At 40.4% G+C, this 22820-nt stretch overlaps 1 protein-coding gene across 1 annotated transcript in view; it reads left to right on the forward strand.

Moving 5' to 3' along the window:
• LOC144020435 (guanine nucleotide exchange factor VAV3-like) overlaps positions 1–17967 on the forward strand; it is a 46305-nt gene extending 28338 nt beyond the window's left edge. The window contains exons 19-25 of the mRNA XM_077523923.1: positions 4236–4301; positions 4565–4599; positions 4669–4785; positions 9475–9562; positions 11256–11385; positions 15300–15448; positions 17370–17967. Coding sequence (XP_077380049.1) covers positions 4236–4301; positions 4565–4599; positions 4669–4785; positions 9475–9562; positions 11256–11385; positions 15300–15448; positions 17370–17411 — 627 coding nt within the window. The 3' untranslated portion in view covers positions 17412–17967. The remainder of the gene's footprint in view (positions 1–4235; positions 4302–4564; positions 4600–4668; positions 4786–9474; positions 9563–11255; positions 11386–15299; positions 15449–17369) is intronic.
• The last annotated feature ends 4853 nt before the right edge of the window (positions 17968–22820 follow it).

Here is a 22820-nt window from a genome sequence, read left to right on the forward strand (position 1 = left end):
CGTAATCAGTAATTTTATTACATAGGTCACACCACACCTTAGAGGAGGCTGACATGTTTCGCCGCCATCTTTCTGCTACAGATACCCAAAGGACAAGAACTTTGCGAATGTAGTTAGCCTCTAACGTAGTGGCAGCTTGTGTCAAACCCAATGAATGGGTCGACCGCCGCTTACCTTCCACAGCTGGGACCTGCAGGTGGTCGTTGAGTCCCGTGATTCGGGATCCCACAGCTTGTCTCCCTCTGCTGTGCTCTCGTTAGCTTTTGCTAGCTTCTCCCGCTAGCCGTTCTTGTTAGCCGCTCCAGCTAGTTGTTGCTAGCCACTCTTGCTCTCCGCTCTCACTAGCACCTGCTCGCTCGCTCGCTCCAAATAATAATTGGTTGTAACCTTGCGAAATGTGGTCTCTGAGGCACTGCAGTCCGCGTGCTTCAAAATCATTGCATTCTATTAGTTCACCACTAGTTGGCACTAAATATTACAAACTGTAACTTTAATTCATAAAATTATTACCAATTTGCCTTAATTTCTTTGTTTTTATCAGCAGGAACTAGCAAACCCTTTTCAATGAAACTTTATAGAGGGGTCTGACTGATACATAAAATAGGTCATAAAATTTGACCAGACATGATTTTTCTGCCTTGGTGGTGAAGTGTACACTCTCATCTGTCACTTGGACCATGACGCAAAGCGTTTAGGGTAACACATGACACATGGGTCATGTGACTCTCTTTTCTTGGTCAGATGAAATCATCGCTAGCGTTGTATGATGTCAGCAGCGAGTTGATGAATTTAGAGGGTTGAGTGAGACAATAACACGCCAGACGTTTGCAGCGTGCAGAGGAGCTTTTAATGGTGGTGCAACACCTTCTGCTAGTGACGCTGAAGGTATCGTTTGACCTTATCTGTTGTTTGAAAGGGCGACAATTCATCCGGGCTGTTCGCGGCGGCATTACAAGCTCATCCTCCATGTTTGTCTGTGTTGTGACAGACCTTCACCAAATGAGAAAAAAAAGCCACACAAACAAATGCATTATGTGCTGGTCATCTGACTTAAAACAAACAAACAAAGAAGTCACAGTGGTATCATTTGGGAGTCATTTGCATTCTGAGATAATGCATTTTTTTTTTCTCAAATTCCACCTTTATTCAATTTGCAACATTGCTTTCTCTTGAAAAGAAAATCTCCATTTAACTACAACTGCATTCTTGTTTATATTATGGCTTTATTAATGTAAAGCTTATAGACTTTTTTTTTTCTAAGAAAAATCAGCGAATATGCAAATTTGTGGGTAACCCTAAGTCATCACTGTTAAATAAATAAATCTCCTAAAAATGATTTTTGTCTTGTTAAATTTTACCTTTATTCTTGCAAAAATAATTTAATAATAAAATAAAATTGCATTGTATTTCCTTTAATTGTAAAATACTGCATTCATTTGTTAAATTGTATTTGTAGTTAATGTAACGATAATAAACCAATTATTCAATAAAATAAATGAAAAGTTGATAAATGCGTATACATGTTTTGGGTAATTTACAATAAATCAATTAAGCAATTTTTAATGACATAAACAAAATTATCTAATCAATTTTCCTGAAACCATATAGGAAAAAATGGCTACATTAATGCAACAAATATTATAGGACTCTTGGTAATGTAAAAGGCCAGTGGGCCAGCTTAAAGAACGGAGTGTGACCAACATGGTCCGTGGCCATACTTTGCCCACCCCTGCCATCGAAGGACAAGACCGTACCATTTCTGGTTGGTAGAACATTTCCATATTGACACCATTGTCAAAACAAGAAAATGGAGCCGAAAAACAGACATTTATATTGTCTTCTAAATCCACAAAGGTTACTGCGGGGGACTTGGTTTCCAAACAGAAGCACTTGTGACGACAATTAAAACTCCGCAGGGTACCCTTAATCTCGGGCGTCCCCGGCGGCGCCAGAGGATGGAATTACCCCCCACCCCCCCATCCCCATCCGCCCTCTCACATCCACCCTCCCCCGTTACCCAGAAGGCAATTATCTCCGTCCCGCTGGCACAACAATACAATCAACCACAGTGATTTCATTTGATCCTTCGGCGGGTGCCTCCTGTTTATGCTGCCCGAGTAATGCGTTTAATCTTTTTCGCACACGCTTATCCAGGGCATAACAAATAGAACCAAAAGAGCTTGGATGAAATGTTATTGCGTCGAATGAATCACAGAGACTCCAATCGAGTTAACTCACCAGGCTTCTTCTTTTCTTTTTTTGCATGCTCTCGCCCCCCCCCAAAAAAACACAGTGGCCTAATGGAGACGAGTTAGTATTGGGAGAGGGAAAAACGTAAAATGAGGTCGGCGGGGACTCCATTTTCTCAATTAGCACTAACGACGGCCACGTTGTTGACTTAAACGCTTACAAATGAACTCAGTCTGTTTCAATGAAGTTCACGAGATGGACTTTGGAGAGTAGACCTCTACCAAGGACATCTGGCGTATCATACAGTGGAAACTGAAAGTGGTACGGCCCGAAAAGTTGAGAAAGTCAGCACTGAAACGGTCGTCGTGCCAGCGTGGTGGTTGGTGAATAAACTTCTATTTTTGAAATTCACTTTTTCAAAAAATGTGATGTTCATTCCTTGTTAAACTGTGTACCAGTGCACCATTTTAGTTTGCAGCTAACACAATTAAAAACAAACAAACAATGTTAGCATTAATGCTAATGCTACAAATCTGACAAATGTCCAATTAAATTAAAGGTGCATTGTGCCGTTTAAAAAGGTAAGGTTAAAATAAAGATTTTCTACATCATACACGGTCCACCAATGCCCAGATGAGTACAAAGAGCCCTGACTGTTTTATTCTGATTGCATCTATCAGATTTTATCTTCCCCCGCACACTCCACAGTTTCTTTGGTGAGGGCAGGGGCGGAGTTTTTCTTACCTCATTTGAAGTCAATTGTCTTTGTTTGTCAGCTGTGACTGTCACTTTAAGATCGTGCACGTACTCGCACGCGCACAATGAACGAGCCTATCACAGATGCTGCAGTTACACTTTGGGCCAGAGGTGGCAGTCGTGTGTAAAAAAGTGACAAACTGCACAATGATCCTCATAAAAGCTTATTTAACTTAAAACTTTTGTCTCTAGGCAAATGAAACATTTTTACTTTATCCACTTAATATTCATGTGATGCCGTTTCGAACAAGTTTGACATACGGAACATCATCCGTTCATCCATTTTCTGAACTGCTCAGTCCTCAGAAGGGTCGCGGGGGTGCTGGAGCCTATCCCAGCTGGCTTCTGGCAGTAGGCGGGGTACACCCTGAACTGGTTACCAACCAATCCAGGACGGAACATTATTCATTTAAAAAAAAAAAAAGTATTAAAAATTTGTAACCGCTGTCTGTAAAATCTCATTATTCTAATACTCACCCATGTCTAATACGCCACTTCAAAATCACCCTTAAAATCTCCCCTCTGTATTTGTGTATAATATGGTACCCTGATTTGCTGACATCCTTCATGATACTGGCCATTTTTTTTTTCTGAGTGCCAAATATATTGCTGCTGAGTCCAAAAATGACATCTATTTGTTTGAATTGGCGCTAGCGAGATTTCTTTTGACAAATAATTGATTGATACCAGTAAATCTTTTCTTTTCAACATCATCATTGGTTGTCTTCATTTTTGAATATTCACATTTGTGTGATTACGTTTCAAGTAAGTTTGACGTACTGCCCAAAATCATATACTGTAGCTCGTATCATATCCTCCAGCCAAAGGCTGAGCTGCATTGTGTTTGTTTCTTGCCAAACATGTTATGCGCTGAATTTACAGGACTCTCACTCAGTGCAATTTCTGCTACATTACAAAATTTCATTGAAATCAGCTGGAAAAATCGACACAAAATACTTCTACATGCAATTTCTACACTAAATTGAGATAAACAAGAGTGATCGTTAAAATACAGTTTGTTTGGTCTCCGTGCTGTTTGAGTATTCGCTGTCGCAAACGAGCCTCCATTATTCCGGGGCCAAACGAGGCCCTTGTTGCGATGCGCAACAAATCAAACTGCCGGCAGAGTTGCTGGCGTAATTAACTGGGGCTGCAAATTAGACGCGCGGCTTGTTGCGTGCTAATTGCCCAGGATTTATCCACGGCGGCATGGGAGGGAGGGAGGGTGTGTGATTGCAGTGAAGGTGCGGGACAAATTTAATGCGATTAACATCCCGTCGCATTCGCAGGGCAGAATCCCGGCGAGCGGCAAGATTGGCTTCTTTCCCAGCGATGCTGTGAGGCCTTGCCCCTGCGTAAGTGTGCATATTTCCTCGCTGATCAATACGCCGCATTAAGCGTGAGCGCAATGCATTTAGCCCAGTAATGGCCACTATTGACGTCTGGAGCAAAGAGATGTGCTTTTCCATTACATGCCTGTGCTCCTGTCGAGCTCTGATTTTCGCCCCCTGGTGCGCCTCCAATATCACATTAGCGGGCGTCTGACCTCCAAGCGTCTCAAGTGCGATGAATCGCCAAATAACCATACTGCTTCTTTTCTTCTTCTCCTATGCGCCAGCTACCCAAGCCCGTCGATTACTCCGCACAGCTCTGGTAACAGCACGTCATTCTCCATTACGCGCACTTGTTCGCATTCGCAATGACTTGGTGGGTGGTTTGCAGGTTCGCAGGGCCTCTGGAGCGGTGCCAGGCCGAGGAGGAGCTCCAGGACCGAGAGAACAGCACCTATCTGGTTCGGCATCGGAGTAAAGAATGCACAGAGTACGCCATTAGTATAAAGTAAGTCGACATTGTAGAAGTTTTTCTCTTCCTTTTTTTGTTCGACTCAACTTCCTGTCTGATCTGGACTTCCTTGACGGGTCGGTGTAGATAGTATTCACATTCGGGTACATGGAATGTCAAACGGGAACGGGCAAAGGAGTGTCCGGAGACTCGGAGAGAATTGCAAAGATAAATTGAAAGGATTTTTAACCGACAAAGTCTACCAAAGTGTGTTCTGACCATTTTGATTCGTTGTAAGATGGTAAAAATGTTTTTTTTTTAACATAATGCGATCTTGATATATGTGAGCTGCCGGGTTGCGTGACGACCACTCTACCACTGAGTGATGCCGCCTCAGGAATTGTGATTTCATTAAACTTCCTGGAAAGTGCTGCTCCTAGTTGAACATCCAAAAAAGATCCTTTGCTAAGGCTTCTTCGTTGAACCCATATTTAACACAAAGCATGTGTTTCTGATTGAAACGTCTGGTAAGTTCAGTGTCTCATGGATCCCTTACAAATGGAGCTTGCTCAATAGATCAGGGTTTGACCTAAGTTCTGTCTGCCACTCAACTTTCTGGATTGATCATTGATTAGGGTTGATGGACGGTCCGTTCTCAACTCAATTTCCAATATTTCTTTAAGGATTCATTCATTGTACGACTTCCGGGACGGATCAGGGTTTGATGGAATTTCCTCAAGGGGTCTGGTTTGGATTGAACTTCCTGGATGGCTCAGAGGTGTATGGATCCTTTGATGGAACGATCTCTCCACAGATAGCATTCAAATGAGGTCTGTTCTTGATTCAACTTCCTGGATCATTGATCAAGGTTTGGTTGAACTTCCCGGAAGGAACTACTGATGATTCAACTTCAAAGATAAATCTGTTTTTGATTGAATTACCTGGATTGTTTGGTCTTAGTTTGGCATTCCCAGATGGATCCATAGTAGAGCAGGCTTTATTGATTAATCAGGGTTTCATTGAGCCTCTGTTGGTGACTCGACTTCCACTGATGGTTGTTTCTTTATTATTCTTCCAGTTTGATGGAACTTCTTAGAAAGATATATTCTTGACAAAATTTCTGAGCTGTTGAAATCACTTCCTGGGTGACTTGGTGCTGGATGTTTGTGAATGTCCAAGGTTTGAACATCTGTTCTTGGTTTGACCTTTTGAATGGTGACTTAACTTTCAAGATGGAGCTGATCTTGACTAGACTTGGATCAGGAATTGACTAGATCTCCTGGTAAAATTCCACTGTCTACTTTCATAAGACCGAGTAGACACCAATGCAGCTGAGAGGCCTCAATACTGCAGAGGTGTAAAGTTTCCATATCACTCCTGAAATTTTAATTTGGTTTCCATGCTAATAAATTATAGCGTGAGCCTCTTTAAGTGAATCGACAATGCAAACAATGATTTAGTCGCGGTTAGCACATGATGCTGCACCCCTACGCCCTTTACGTGCGCTCGGTTCTCGATGCTATTATGAAAACACAATAGAAACCAACTGCCAGCTGCTCGAGGTGCTCGTCGGGAAATCTTTGGATGATGCACAAAGGAAAATCCTTTTAATTTCCCTTCCATTGTTTCGTGTCTTCTGTCAGGAAATGTGTGCGTGTTTGTGTGCGCACATGCCTGTGTGCCCGACGGCTTTGCATACTGATGATGCATTCATGCGTGTGCTCAAAAATTGACTCTTGAATGGCAATGAAACACTCAGATCCGTCTTTTAAATCTAAATCTCTGGAACCTTGATTTTTTTATTTTATTTTATTTATTTTTTTTGTGGTTAAGTCTCTAAAAAAAATCTAAATGTGTTACTGTACGACAAAAATTATATCGCCTATATCTTATTGACACTTTCGTTCACATTGTAAAAGGGAAAAAAAAGTAACACAAAACAGTGAAATTCTTTGGTGTGGAACAGATTTAATGTTATTTAAAACGGAGCATAAAAGAATAAGATAAAGAATAAGGTCAATTTAATGTCACATCTTTTATTCTTAGTCAAGTGTGTGGGAACATGACAACGACCAAGTAAAAACGGGATTAAAAAATAAAAAATAAATCTTTAATTTGAGATCAAAATTTGCCCTGCATGAATAATGCAACGACATTTCTTCGACTATAGTGAAAAATATCAACAAATCAATCGTTACATTTGTGTCAACAAACTTTCATTCAATGTACTGAACAGGCCTTGTTTTGATACAGTTTCCTATTGATAATGGGGATGTAGTGCTGAGACCTGTTTTTAAAATTGACCAGAGCAGCATGATATGTCTGTTTGACGCCTTAAGACTAGGTGAAGCAGCATGTGGCTCATTGCCCACGGATGTTTTTGTACTCTCTGTTCCAAGTAATTGATTTTAGGTTTGCAGCCAGCTCAGCGAGCGTGACAGCCACTGCCGTGTTGGTTGGAAGACCTTGTGGATTCGTTATGCGTGTCCTAGCAAGGAAATAAACTGGTGTTAAAACCTCGGTGTCTTCCGGTGTCTATCTATCCATTTTCTGTGCTGCTGATCACCACTGGAGTGATGAGGGAGCTGCAGCCTATCTCAGCTTATTCGGTGTGAAAGGCGGAGTACGGCTAACACAGCCATTCACAATTACATTTATATACGGTATTAAAGGGATACTTTACTTATTTATCCATTTTTGGCAGTCAAACATTAATATTTTGCCTGTAATAAATTTGATATTTTCATTATTTTTCATGTACAATTAGTACCTTTAAAAACACATTTTGCAGCTTGCTGCCGACTGAAAATGACATCACAAGGGCTCAGGTAACCAATCACAGCTTAGTTTGTGAATGTCACATGACCAAGCTGAGCTGTGATTGGCTAACTGAGCCCTTGTGATGTCATTTTCAGTCGACAGCAAGTTGCAAAATGTGTTTTTAAAGGTACTAATTGTACGTGAAAAATAATCAAAGTATAAAATTAATTATAGACAAAATATTCACTTTTTATTGCTATAATGGGCTAAATAAGTGAAGTATTCCTTAAACAATGTAAGAATTCCAATCAATATTTCTGAATGTAAGTAAGTAAATAAGTAAGTAAGCTTTTTGCGAGGAAGCCGAAATAGCTGAAGTAGCTGTGTAACACAGGGAACAGGCTGGATCTGAGATTGGACCTTGTAACCACTTGTTCACTGTGCAACTCGATTCTTCTGGACTTCGTCATGTAAAGTATGACACCATTTTAATCCATTGTCAGTCGGAGAGGTCATTTTGTACGGCAACCGATACGAGCAATACGAGCCACCTTGATGGAGCGGGAATGGGAACGTTGCCTTTACATGTTATGCAGCACACGACTCCACACACATCAATAATGCATTCCGCCTGCGTATATTCATAATGTATCAGTGGATTGGCGGTGTGACCGTACGCCTCTCATCCGCTACACTGGGAGATTTAACAATGCGGCTCAGTCAACATACGGGAGAATCACAGCGTGCCCGATGGTGATGTACGAGTATACAGATTTTTTTTTTTTATCCTCAAGGTTGGCCTATAGTGCACCCTTCTACAAAGGACACACTGGAACATAATCACATGTGACTTGTGAAGACGAACAAACGATCAGGAACTGCGTTCTATTTCGCTTTAAGCAAACTGAGGAGCTCAAAATGTTGTTTTCATGCAGTTCCTCGATTGAGCCATCACCTACAGTAGAGAGGTGACACACAGACATAAAATCATTCACACCGATGGACAATTTTGATACTTAAGTGAACCTTGGAATGTGGGAGGAAGCCATAGTGAGTCGTAAGAGAGAATATCATTACCCTCTTAACTGATTCACTCCCAACCATTTTCATAGAAGCAATCCCCTTCGGTCCCGGCTGTTTTACTGGATTTTGACTGATTTCGTAAGGACCACAGAATATTGTGTTCCATTGCTATAAAAGCATGGAACCTATCAAAAGAAAGATTAAAGTCTCTTCTTTCATCATGAAAAAAAGTATGTTTCTATCTGTTTCCATTTTGCACCAATTAGCATTAGAAGAGAGCTAAGTTTCATCAGTTTTCACAAATCTATTTAAAATTGTAAGTAATTGAGCTTTTTTTCTACATGGCCCTGGTTGATCTCCTTTGCTCTGCTGCCACCTGCTGGCTGTTTGTGTAATAACTACCATTTCTGCAACCGTCCTTTGCAGTTGAGAGGCATCAAAGCCTTCTGTATGCTCTAGCATAAAAAAACAAACAAAACCAAAAAACGTCTTTGGGACACTTAGAACATTAAAAAAAACAACGTATTTATACGTTATTGGGAGTAAATGAGTTAAAGGGATACTTGACTCATATATCATATTATATCATATATCATATCATATCATATATCTCAAATTTTTGCACATTATTTAACAAGTCCATGTTAATAATCTCCAAATACTCGTATCTGTATATAAGTATCCGTCATAGGACCACATCACCAGTATTTGGAAACTTGATAACTTGTCAGTTTGATGCGCAAAGCAACAGGAGGGTCAAATCTGACAGCATGTTCAAACAAATGTGACTGCAATCTGCCATTAGACATTCCTCTCATCTGATGTGAGTGAATGTGGAATGTTCTAAAAGAGGTCTTGAGTGGCTCTTACAGACCTTCGTGACTTTCAACACGGGAGGCCGAGCCTGCCGTTGGAAGCGTGTCGAGTTGATTAGCAGCGCATGTCTTATTCATCCTCGCGCAGGTTCAACGACAGAGTCAAGCACATTAAGATTCTGACCAAGGACGGCTGCTTTTACATCGCGGAGGGTCGACTCTTCAAAACGCTGCTGGTAAGGCTCCGAAATGCTCCACAAAGCGAGAGAGCAAGATACATGAGGGGAATCTTGTCTTCTATTTGATGTTGTTCTGTTCATAGTATTTTCTTTTTTCAGCATAACACCGTCATTAAAATATGCTAACTAGATGAATAAATCGATTAAAAAAATGAAGTACAGTGAAGAAGTAGAAAAATAAAATAGGGAGTAGTTAGCTGGTAGTACAGTATTAACTGTTGCTACAAATGGTAGAAAGTGACAGTAACTTTGTAGATATCGGTACTTTTAGTTGGTAGTTAAAGTATGTGATTCGATAAGTATAGTACAGGGCTCTGGAACATGCTGCTCCGGAGCCACATGCGGTCTTTAGTCTCTCTTCTGTGGCTTCCTGTAGATCTCTAAGACAACTTAGTGGAAATTAATATTTTTTTTAAATATTTATATTTATTTTTTTTAAATCAAATATTCTTCAAATGAAGTAATGATTAAGATTTTTTTTTAATGAATAATTAAACATTTTTAAAAAATGTCACAGTCCTAATTTGTAAGTTGTCAGATAAAAAGAAACAAAAGTGTAAATGAAAAAGTTAAAAATTACGTAAAAATAAAATCTACAAAAATGAACAGGAAGCAGAAATTTACCATAAAATGTTCATATAATTGCCCAAATTGTTAGAGAATTGAATGTAAAAAAAAAAGAAAAAAGAAAAAAAAAAAGGAAAAAAAAAGCAGAACAAAAAATGTTAAAAAAAGGAACTTAAAATGTCCAAAAACAAAAGAAAGCAGAAAATTACCATAAAATATTTTTGGAATAGCCCAAAATAAAAAAATAAAAAGTCAGAAATAAAGACAGAAAGGAAAATCTTCAAAAAGTAACTATAAAAGGTCAAAAAATAAAAGAAGAAATCCCGAACATTACCATAAAAATGTCTACAAAATTGCCAATAATATCGAAAAATTACTAACAAAAAAAACCCGTCAAAAAATAACCATAAAATATCCAAAAAAGGAAGACTAGTGGAAGAAAATGACCATATGTCCATACAACTGCCACAAATGTCAGAAATTTGACAGAAAGGCAGCAAAGTCTAAAAATGTATGAAGAACGAAATATGAAAAATTACAAATAAATACATAAATACTAGAAAAAAAGGGTCCCCCCGCCTACTGCCCAAAACCAGCTGAGATAGGCTCCAGCACTCCCCGCGACCCTTGTGAGTAATAAGCGGTCAAGAAAATGGATGGATTGAACAAAAGGTAGAAGACAATGAATCTCAAAGTATTGGATGATGCATATTTTTGTGTTATGGTGCAGCTCAAAATATCTCTTGAGCCGCCAGTACATTAGACCGTTTCCTTCATCACAATGTTCAATTGTTTTGCGGCTCCAAACACATTTTTTGTTATTTATTTGGCCGAAAATGTCTTCTTTTTTTTTCTCCCCAGTAAAGGTTCCTGACCCCTGGTGCAGTAGGTAGTTACAGTAGGTGGCTAGAGTATGTTGATGGTAGAGTGGGATGGTATACAATACCGTAGGGAGATGAGTTGGTAGGTAAGTACAGGGCTAGTATGTGGTTAGCTACATTTGTTGCTTCATATAGTATGATAATGATGGAGGAAATGATTGTATGCATGTTGCAAAAGCAACTATTTCGCTGCATATCCAACTGATATGTCATCACTGATGTGTGTTTTTGGTCTCCTGCAGGACCTGGTGGAGTATTACAAGCACAACTCCTTAAAAGAAGGCTTCAGCAGCCTCGACACCAATCTGCGGGTCCCTTACCGGGAATGCTCCGACGGAAGCTCGCCTTGGGCCATTAGCAAGACTGGCAGCGGTGAGTGCATCCTCGCAAAAGACTTCGCCGGAGAGACTCTTCTGTCTGACAGCCGAAGATGCTCCCAGCTTAGAGCGCATGTGGATGTTGGGAGGAAAAAAAGGAATTTATTTGAGGGCCCTGTCTTGTGGGCTTTTGTGGAGAATTTGTTTTTGCTCGCAAAAAGCCATCAGTGGTATGTCAACGCCGTATCTTTGGTAACAAACGCGTTCTAGAAGGAAGGAGTGAGGAGACGGCAGGTAGCGAAGAAGCCACTGTAATGAGGCGGTTAGACAGACAAGACGACATGGATGGAAACGAGACGGTTGGGGAAAATGGAAGGTGACAGACTTTAATGAACCTCAAGGTGTTGTATCTGCATAGATGCTGTAAGTCTGGTAAGCAGGTAGGAAAGTATCTTGGGTTGTTAGTAGAGTGTTAAATGCAGTGTGTAGGTACAGCAAATAGCAAATAAATACAGTGAGAGAGCAAATAGGTGCAGCAAGTATGTAGCTAGTACCAGAGGTGGGCATTCCTGTGATGGACGGCCATTTTGTTGACGGACAAAGAATTGACGGGAGTGGTCAACATAATTATTTTTCACTGTACCGAAAATAACGTGAAAATGCCCGCAGAGAAAGCTGTGTATTTAACTCATTTGCTCCCAAAGACGTATTTATACGTTTTTTTTTTTTTTTTTTTTTTTTTTTTTTTTTAAATGCTAGAGCATACAGAAGGCTTTGCCAGCAGGTGGCAGTAGAGTATAAGAGATCAACCAGGCCCATGTTGCAAAAACTCTTTTCCCCACATTTTTAAACAGATTTGTGATAAAAACTTAGCTATGTTCTAATGCTAATAGATGCAAAACAGAAACAGATAGAAATATACTTTTTGTTTTCCTGATGAAAGAAGAGATGCTAATCTTTCTTTGTATTATATGGGCCTTGCAAAAGCAGTCAAAATCCAGTAAAGGGGGTTGTTTCAGTGAAAATGGCTGGGAGTGAATGAGCTGTTAGGCGATCGTAGCGAGCCGCAACGTAAGATGGCTGCCAGTGACTTCACTTCTCGCTACTGCCATATAATCAGTCCAGGTTTTTAAATAAATAAATAAATACATTTGGTAGAGTGCGTAGGTTGACCAACTCCAATGGCGATCGTTTGGTGTGTGCTTGTTGTTGCAGTGATGAAGTTAAAAAAAAACACAAAAAAAACTAGTAAAGATGAAAGTGAAATGAACGGAGAGGCATCCTGGCAGCTCACCAGGCATCGCCAGTGTACTCCCAGTTAGAGGTCGGCACCCCAGGCGAGCACCAGGAGCCCTCCTTACTCGGGAGCGTCATGCCGGGTAGCACGCTGCTCTCCTCCGACACGCATGCACAATTTTCCTGACAGGACATGACATGTCACTTGCACAGCCAGCCGAGTAGAAGAAGAAGAGTGAGTGACACAAACCTGAGGGAAACCCCAAGTCTCGCTGCGGGAACGCAACCCGGGGAATAAAGTTTGCAAATAAAAGGCGCGGGAGGTAGCTGGAGTGAAAATACGTAAACAAGCAGCACCGCTAGAACAAAGCTAACGTTAGCCTTTTTGTGCGCGTGTCTGCACATCCTCGTCCCTCCTCATGCGCCTTCAAAGCGGCGGCGCCATTCAGCGAGAAGACGCCTTGACAGAGCCACTGATGCCTCGGTGCATTCTGGGATAGATTATTATTGCCTTAAGTCATCCGCCCCCGTAGACTTAGAGCTAGAGAGTGTGGGCACCGGCTTCCGTGGAGAGACAGATGCCATGCCAAACAAAACAGAAATAAAAATAAATAAACACAATCAAAAGAAGAAATGCTTATATAGGCTGGGGGGGAAAAAAACATGCTGCTGCTGCTCTGCTAGAGAGGCATGTATTTGACAAGATTTGTTTGAGTACAAATATAGGCCTCACCTTGAGAAATTGGCCTGGCCAGTTGTCGCTAGGCAGAGTTCACAGGGTTCAAGTGTAACAACCCTACTGGAAGAATTGCTACAAATCTATCAATCATAAAACATGGACAAATATGGGCCTCCAATTAATGGACGTCTCCCACAAACATTTATTTATTACTCTTGTTGCTAGGCAGAGTTCACAGGGCACAACCATATCTGCCCCATAAGCTACTGATAAAACAAACAAATTGAATGTAACTGTACAAAGGTAAACGCATCACTGTTACAACTGAGGTCATAAGTTTTTTGTTTTTTTGTTTTTTTTTCTCCCCCTGGTAGCATTGGCTGCAGGTCCGTGCAGGTGATACCATTTTCAGTGGTAACGAATGTTGACTGGTGGCTGGACATTGGCTTCCCTCATTGGTGGGATTGATGGCTCAACGCCTTTAAAAGCAGACCTGTGACGATAGTAGGGAGGGAACGACATCTCTCTTTCTCCTTTCCGAACTGCCAATGTGGCGTAAACCGTTTTGAATTGCAAAAATGTTTTTTTGCGAGGACGTTCAAACATAAATATGCTCAAACGTTTTTGCAAATATGTGCAAAGATATTAGCAAATACGTTCAAACATGCTTGCAAGCACGTTCGAACATATTTTTTAATTGGTCAAACGTACTTGAACATATGTTCAGACATTATTATAAATAAATACAATTTAAAATGATTCAAATCTAAAAAAATAAATAAAATAAAAAATTGCAAATAAATGCCTCAGCCCTAATAAATGTAATTTGTGATTAAAGGTGACTTTTCATCTTGGTCCATGTGAATCAAAATAGATGTGAGGACCTCATCTCGCTCTTCTCTCCCACTCAGTGTTGCTTCCTTTCTTGCTCTTTGACTTTGCCAACTTTCTCTCTGACTTTCTCTCTTTCTCTCGCTCTCTCCTTTAACCCTCGGTCGCTCTGCTCTCTCTTTTTTGGCTGTGTTTGTGTGTGTAGTTGCTCCTGGTGCTTGCAGCTTTGTTCCTCCCTCCTCCTCTCCTTTCTGGTCAGGTACAGCAATACGGCCTTTCTCTGCTCTATGGTCTTGCTCCATGACATTGTTTTTGTTTTTTTCCACTCCATTAATAAATAATGCAAAAAAGCTTTGCCGCTCAGCAACCAGCCAGTGGTCCCGTTCGCATCTGGATTGGGCTAAAAATGAGGCAGCGAGGATTTTTTGTTTTTTGTACGCGGTGGTTCTGCGGAGCCCATTTTAATTTTGTTGCAAAACAAAACAGTACCACCTACAATATGTATTTATTCTGCAGTATCGATACACAAGTGTCAAATATCGATGTTTTTAACATCATATTGTGGTCTGTTGTTTCATCTCCTGGTACAGTATTGATACACAAGCATTAAATGATCACTTTATCTCAAATGGGGACAAAATATTGATAATTTGATATATTGTTTCTGGTTGTGAAGTGAAATATCAATATTGCGATTTTTTTTTCATTTTATGACAACATCGACACACGACTGCCAAATGTTGATCAGTTTTAGCAGTAACATATTGTGATTCTGTATATATGATACAGTTGGAATTCAGACAGGTAGAGGCAGCGCCAAATGTTAACAAAAATATCAATCCTCTGTAGTATCGTTGGTATTTATGGTAGAGTATCAATTCATACGCATCAGTACCGATCAAGTTTAACTACAAATGGACAAAATAACAATGTTGCAATTTTATCATTTCTGTTTAACAGTATCGATCCAGAAGCGACAAACACAACTTTAACTGTTTAATTCTTGTTGCTAACCAATAAGCACTTACTCACCCTTCTGCATAGTCTTTGCACGTATTGTTAGCAAGTTCACTCAGCTGTATTAAAGATGATCTTTTACGTTAGAAATCGAGTGCTTGCATGTTATCTTCACTGCATGTTTTTTTTTTTTGGTAAATCTCATTTTTGCTCATGACCTCGATGCACGTTTGCATGATGACATCTGCCACTTTGCGGTCCGCCAGTGTTTTCTCCCAGGGTGCTGGCGGTGGCCGTGGCTCGCTACGACTTCAGCTCCAGAGACGCGTGGGAGCTGTCCCTGCTGCGGGGGGACGTGGTCAACATCTACACCAAGACGTCCAACGGCTGGTGGAAGGGGGAGGTGGCTGGAAAGGTGACGCACAATACGATTAGGTTTGGGCTTCCTTACAGGGTGTCCGCAGATCCTTAAAAGGGAGGCCAACCCAAACAAATTCTTGACAGTTCTTTGCAGCCCCACTCGTCTAAACACGGTATTCTGAATACTATTGTGTTTGTGGGATATGAGTTAAGCGGCAAAATCCACCTGTTTTTATCCATCTCATGCAGCGGCCATTTTGACACTTCCTGTCGACATCACATTTGCTCAGGGCTCAGGTAATGACCAATAAAGCTGAATAGCAGCGGTCTGTTATCATAAGTTTTTGTGTTCTCCAATTTTTCCCCGCAAACTTTACTCAAAAACAAATGTAATTTTCCAAATCAATTCAAGTTATAAAATTTACTGTACCATCTTGTTATTGATAGCTAGCTTGTGGTAGCTATGGTAATCGTGTGATCCCTGAATTGCTGTTCAAAGGTCTTTAAAGGGACTCATTGAACAATTTTCAGCAGTGAAAAGTTCATATTTTGTCTATAATGTGGTAACTTAACTTATTGACTCCCATTTTCACATTTCTCAATCCCCTTCACTCCCGGCTGTTACACTGGATTTTGGCAGATTTTGAAAGCCACACAGTAGTATATTGTGTTTTATTGCTTTAAAAACATGGAACCTACCAAGAGAAAGATTAGAGTCTAAAAAAATATTTCTATCTGTTTCTGTTTTGTAGCAATTAGCATTAGAATATAGCTATGTTTAAGCATTATTCACAAATCTATTTAGAATTGTGAAGAAATGAACTTTTTTTCAACATAGCCCTGGTTGATCTCTTATACTCCTGCTCCACCTGCTGGCCGTTTGTGTAATAACTACCATTTCTTCAACGGTTCTTTGCAGTTGAGAGGCTGCATCAAAGCCTTCTGTATGCTATTGCATAAAAACATTTAAAAAAAAACGTATACATACGGCTTTGGCACACTTAAAACATTTAAAATAGAACATATTTATACGTTTTTGGGAGCAAATGAGCTATTTTTCATGTAAAATTAATACCTTTAAAAAGCAATTTTTCTACTTGCTTTTGACTGATGATGACATCACCTGTGCTGAGGAAGTAGGTAACGACCATTCATGGCTCAGCTGTTTTCTGTGGTTGGTCAGCAAACTGAGCCATGATTGGTCGTTACCTACTTCCTCAGCACAGGTGATGTCATCATCAGTCAACAACAAGTAGAAAAAAATGGTTTTTAAAAGTACTAATTGTACATGAAAATTAAGTTACCACGTTAATTATAGACAAAATATTAACTTTTTACTGCTGATAATAGCTCAGTGAGTCAAGTATCCCCTTAAAATGCCATGCACACATTTGATTCTTCACAGAAATATCTGGGGGTGTATGAGACCCCCAGGGGGTGACCAAGATTAAAGTGTAATGCCCGTTAGTATTTCTGTACCATTTATTTTCCTTGCAAAAGCCACATTTCCTCAAGAAAAAAAAAATATTCATAAAAGTTTACCAGACATGGTACCAATTTTTCCATGGGCTTTAATCATGTTTGTATGACTAATTATAAAACTTTTAAATCATCATAGCTTGTGTTAGCTAATTTCTGTTTTATTTTGTACTTTGATTGTATTTGCATGACTAATTATGAAGCCTTTAAACGGGCTTTGATGCCGTTTATTTTATTTTCAGAATGTATGGGGGTTGTCGAGCAAACGATTAAAAAAAAAAAATGCAATGTCAGTCTAGTATAATAATTTAAATTTTGTTTTGATCACTTTTACCCACAAATTAATTTGTTAGAAAAAAAGAATTATAAAAAAAATAACAGTACAATGCTTTTTAAGTTGTTTTTTTGTGTGTTTTTTTTTTTTTTACCTACAAACGGAAAATAATCAGAACAATCACATTTAAAATTCATCTCTTATGTGTGGTTTTTGTTCTCAGGTGGGTTGGTTTCCTTCCACTTACGTAGAAGAAGACAACTGACTCATGCAGGTGACGGATGTCCCGTCCGTCCACGTAACCGTGACGCTGAGTCACCTCCCCGACACGCCACATGTCTCTGATGTCGCTGGGAGGAACTCAACAGGAAAGGGCCCCGTCCTAAGAAGAAGAAGAAGGAAAAAAAAAACTCCCTTTGAAGGACTCTTTTTATGCAGAGCGCAACATGTCAGGTCTCGGATCCGTATCTGGACCCCCGCACCCCCTATACCACCCGCCCCTACACTCCCCTCCTTCCGTCGTCTTCCTTCCCCGACTCACCTTGTCTTATTATTGATGACTTGGTGTGCTGGTGTGAAAGTTGCCTCGGCTGTCGTCATGTTGCGTTAGCGGGAAAGGCTCAGTCAGCCGGCTGCAGGGCAGGCACGTCCGGCACAGGCGCCATTCAGACTGATGCTGGAACTCTCTTGTGTTCACATGTCAGGTAAATAAACAGATTATTTAATTGATTACAGAATCGGTTAGTAGGTGTGTCTTATTACTTTTTCCACAAAACAAGGGTGGGACCTACTGTGATGTGTTTGGAAATATGGTAGACAAATTCCGGGAAAGATGGCTGAAAGTAGTGTAAACTTTATGTCTGCTGGAACCAGGTCTAAGTCAATCAATCAATCTTTATTTCAGACTCAAATAAGGTCCATAAAATAACATAAAGAAGACAAACAGAGAATAGTAATTAAGTAATTAATTACAATTAGTATTGGCACATAGAGTGTAATGTGAACTCCAAATACCCATTTCACAGTTGTGATCTGTGATCGACCTGACCAAACTGGCATCATCCATCTATGGAGGTCTGGCTTAAGGGGGGGACATTAAATGAATGGGTGGGCCCAATTATTATGAATACCCTACAGACAGCATAAACTTGCCCAATATATTTGGATAAATTTATGTAGCACTGACGTGTATCTATCCATTGAATGGCGCCCGCTGACAGTATTATCATAGCACTTACAGTACATACACATGCAGTAGACTGCAGCGACGTTGTATGTTGACGCCGCAGCCATATTGTTACGTTCTGAGGTTGGATCCCAAAAGCGCAGACACAAATAAGATCTTAACGCTTTATGCACATAACATCGAGAGGCGTAGAAAAAACTTGACTAGACGAGAAACAATGAGATTGCATTGGGAATCACGAGATGCCAAGGCCGCTTGGGCTGCGGAGATGCACAGAGGAACAGTGGCAATAATCCGACAAACACACACTTCTCGGTTTGGCCGAAATAGAATAAACGGCTACCGTTGGCCGTAGCCGACGCCGAAAACAAGAACAATTTATGAGCGGCGAGCATTAGAAACAATGAACAGAAGCAGCCAACACAAACTTAACGGACCTCCTGCACCACGGGACGGACCTGTGTTGCGTTTACTGACACTCGGACATAAGAGTGCTCAACAGAATGAATGGAAAATATATTTTTTTAAAATGAGAGCCATTTTAGAGATCCATGCCTCAAATGGGCGGGCACAATCATCTTGGTGGGCGGGCACGGACCCCTATGATGGCGATGGGTGTGACACTGTATATCATTTCCCATATTGTTTTCTTGTTGTAAATCCGTTACGTTTCTACAGCATCCATTTGTGACAGTTTTTTGTCACTGTTTACTTGGGCTGTGCATGAATGGATGGTGATTCAAGTTGGCGTCGAAAAGTGAGTATTGAATCCCAATATTGTACTCTAATCAGAATGAGTCTTGCAATAAATACCATTGCGTATAACTGTCACTTTTATGGAGAGCTCAATATGTATGACGCAGCTATACGGCAGGAAATACTACTATAAATACTCTCCAGTTCAATAGTTTAAATTTGTAAATAAGGTAAGATGAGGCTTTGTAAAGCTCTTCGTTTTTCTTACATTGGACTAAGATGTGTTTTGTTTTGTTGTTTGTTTGTTTTTGGAGGGGGGGGTTCAGAATGCAAATTGATTCGAACCACATTTGCTGACGTAAACATGAATGGAGACTTTAGGTGAGAGTCTGCGCTCTACTGTTCACACATTCATTGGCCGGTCTACATGTCAGTCATAATAACAGCAGCTGAGTAAAGTAGAGCTAAGTATTTTTCAAAATCAAGTTTTAATAAAAGGAAAATATTTGAAATTGTACTTAAGTAAATGAAAAATTTGATTTTAGACAGAATACAAAAATATTAGATAAGAGATGCATATTAGACAACAAGCAAGCTGATCTTCTGCTATGATGACTTACAAGGTGAGTCTAATTAAATGTATTCGATGTGCTGACAAGACATAAACCTAGCAGGTTCCTTTAAAAAAAACTAATTGTAAGCGTGGTGTGACATTTGAGGACATTTGTCAATCCCGAGGTAGTCAGTCATCATCCATATGAAGAAGCGAATGTTTGAAGGCGTGTGCGTGCGTGTGTTTGTGTACGGTGGATTGTGTCCTTTGATGTCCAGGTTGTCATTCGAACCACGGTCGGGAGGCTTCGTTTGATCTCCCCAAAGGCGCTTCGGTGGAAACAGCAAGAAGGCTTCCCACTTTCTTTGGTTTTTGTTTGCCTTAAATCTTTGCGATTCTACAAGGAATGATTCAAGGGTGATGTAACGGCCGTTCACTAGAGAGAGCACAAAGGCGTTTAGCGACGCTTTTCTACTACACACGCGGCAAGTGACTTTCATCAATAATTGATCAAATGATCCGCTTTGAGTTGTGCTTTTAGAAATGTCAGATCTGAAAATGACACAAATTGGTTGTGTTGTCAATGTGTAGAAATGATAAAGTTGACAAGGGGTGGGGTGTGTGTGTGTGTGTGGGGGGGGGGGGGGGGTGATATACCCAAATATTATGGAAAGAGATAAAAGTGTTTTGTGTGATATTTGTCTATTTGAAGGAAAATAATCAATTAAAAACAAAATATTTCAGACAAAAAAAACCTGTGAATGATAAAAAGTTAGATGGAAATATATATATTTTTTAAATACACAAATATTGGATGAAAAATACATAAACAGTCCATGAAAAATGTACCAAAAATATACAAATGTGAAATGTTGTGGCATATGTAATATGAAAATTCTTACAAAAATAGGCCAGTTACATCAAAAATTATGTTGTCAAAATAGATTTTTTTTAAAATAAATTAGACAATTTATGCTAAAAAAAAATAGACAAAAAAGCAATCAAATCAAAGATGCACAACTAATAGGGAAAATCTACAAAAATGGCCAAAAATACTGTGAAAAAAATAAAAAATATATATATTGGACAGCAATCTAACTATGTTCTTAAAAGTTATATAAAATTAAAAATTCACACATATTAGGAGATTGTTTTCTTTCTTTTTTCTTTTTTTGCATTTTAGAAAAATATGGATTAAAATGTCACAACAAAATAATCAGTGTGATCTGGGCTTCCTTCCACCATATGTTGTAGGATATTGCTGGCGTCGGGCCGAAACCTCATAAGTCATAATTTGGTAAATCCAATGTTTTTCAAAAATCAATACTATATTGGTCAGTCCTCATGTGTGGGTGTTATTTTTACAAATAATTGATCAATCTAATGTGTTGAAAATGGCTTACTCCCTTTATTGCTCCAATGTTGTTAATGAGTAAACATGAATTTTTGGTCTCCTGAAAAGTGACTATTTTGGAAATACTATAAAAGGTTTTGACTTGACCCTGGTGATATGTGAGCTGCATATATGAGTCTTTTTCTTTCTACATTTGTGAGCTGATATGACATGCAATAGCTGTGAAAAACCCCAAACACTTACAGACTGATGCTAAAAACAGTCCTAATAATTGAAATTTGAAATCCTCATACTAACTGCAATCTCAGACTCACGGTCGGTTGGTAAATCGTTTGATATCTACTTTCCAAATGATTTATTTACACATTTCACTTCATACTGGCTGCATTTCCAAAGCTGAGATTGAACAGAAATCCCGCATGGATGGCGAGGTTTCGCTTGTGCGGCGGGGCGTCCAGCTATCAGTATTCTTGTAATGTAAACACTGCCTGAGGCGTGCTTTACCCCCGCCGCTCCGCAGCCTCTCTAATGACCCGAGTCTGCCGGCTGAGCGCTCCGCCGCGCTTTGGCGCTAACGCTCCCGTCGCACAAAAAGGCAAAGGGAACCTTAAGACGCCTCCTCGCCGTAATCCAACTGTTCCTGTCTCAGAGCGGAAGATGAAAGACGGCGACACGGAATTTGGACTGCGGCTGTGGAGAGACATGGATCTATTCATGGAGTTGATAACGTATGTGGGAGCAGAGGTACTCAAATTCAAATGTTAAAGGCCCACAATTATTTTTCCCCAATGTGTCAGTTTTGCGATTAACCCCAAACATAATATTTGAAGACAGATGATGGAGCAACACATGTAGACAGATGTTACAGCAGGACGCTGTTGTTTGTGAAGAACAACTCATATTGCTGTGGCTTACCCCGGGTTTACACCGGTTGCGTGTGCGGTGCGGCTGCGGTGCGTCTTGACTGCGTGCTCCGGACGGGTCAATTTTTTTGTCAATCCACACCGGCTCCGCACAGCTGCGGTCCGGCAGCTCCGTCGCCGACCACTTCCCGCCGTGTCTCGCGTGACCGCGCGCGATCATGTGGCATTAAAAACAACGACAAACACACAGAAAGTCTGTGCTCAACAGAGAAGCAGAAAGAGAGGTGGACTTTTATTATTTTGTGGCTTTCTACATCCAATTCTCCTCGTCCATGTTCGCTGGTGTCTAAACCGTGAATGAGCACCTCGCACGTTAACTCCAGGCCCGTCTACGCCCACATAACGTTTTGCTAGCATGCTTGCGAAATAGGAGCTGGCGAGTGTTTTATCTTGAAAGGTAACCGGAAATTTATTTTGAAACTGCGTCGGTCTTCCTGTCCCGCTCGATGTGTTTTGTGCTACCTTGCCATTTGCCGGAGGCCTACCGCTGCGGCGTCCGGCAAAAATAGAAAATAGGTCTATCCTTGCGGAAGGGCTGCGGCACGCCGCAGCTGAGACGCAGTCGACACGCAACGCACCCGCAAGCGGTGTAAACTGCACCATTCGAATGAATGGAATCTAATTGCTTGCGTCGCCGGAACGCACCGCAACCGCAACCGCACCGCAACCGCATCCGGTGTAAATCCCGGGTTACTGAGGAACTGAGATAGGCTACCTCCAGCAACTTGGTCTCCCTCCCTCCAAAAATTGATAAGTAATTGCATAGATCAGCAGTAACTATAACACCCCAATCGCTTAATTCTTTTCAATTCCCATCCCTCCTGCCTATACTGTTAATTTCTTAACACCGCACATTCACTGGGTACCCTCAATGTGGCGTAGGCTACATGATCACATGAAACCAGACAGAGATGACTAAAACAGCCCTTAAAACACTACCAGAAATATACTTACCACAAAAC

This window comes from Festucalex cinctus, chromosome 1 (assembly GCF_051991245.1).
Source record: "Festucalex cinctus isolate MCC-2025b chromosome 1, RoL_Fcin_1.0, whole genome shotgun sequence".
NCBI classification, from domain to species: domain Eukaryota; kingdom Metazoa; phylum Chordata; class Actinopteri; order Syngnathiformes; family Syngnathidae; genus Festucalex; species Festucalex cinctus.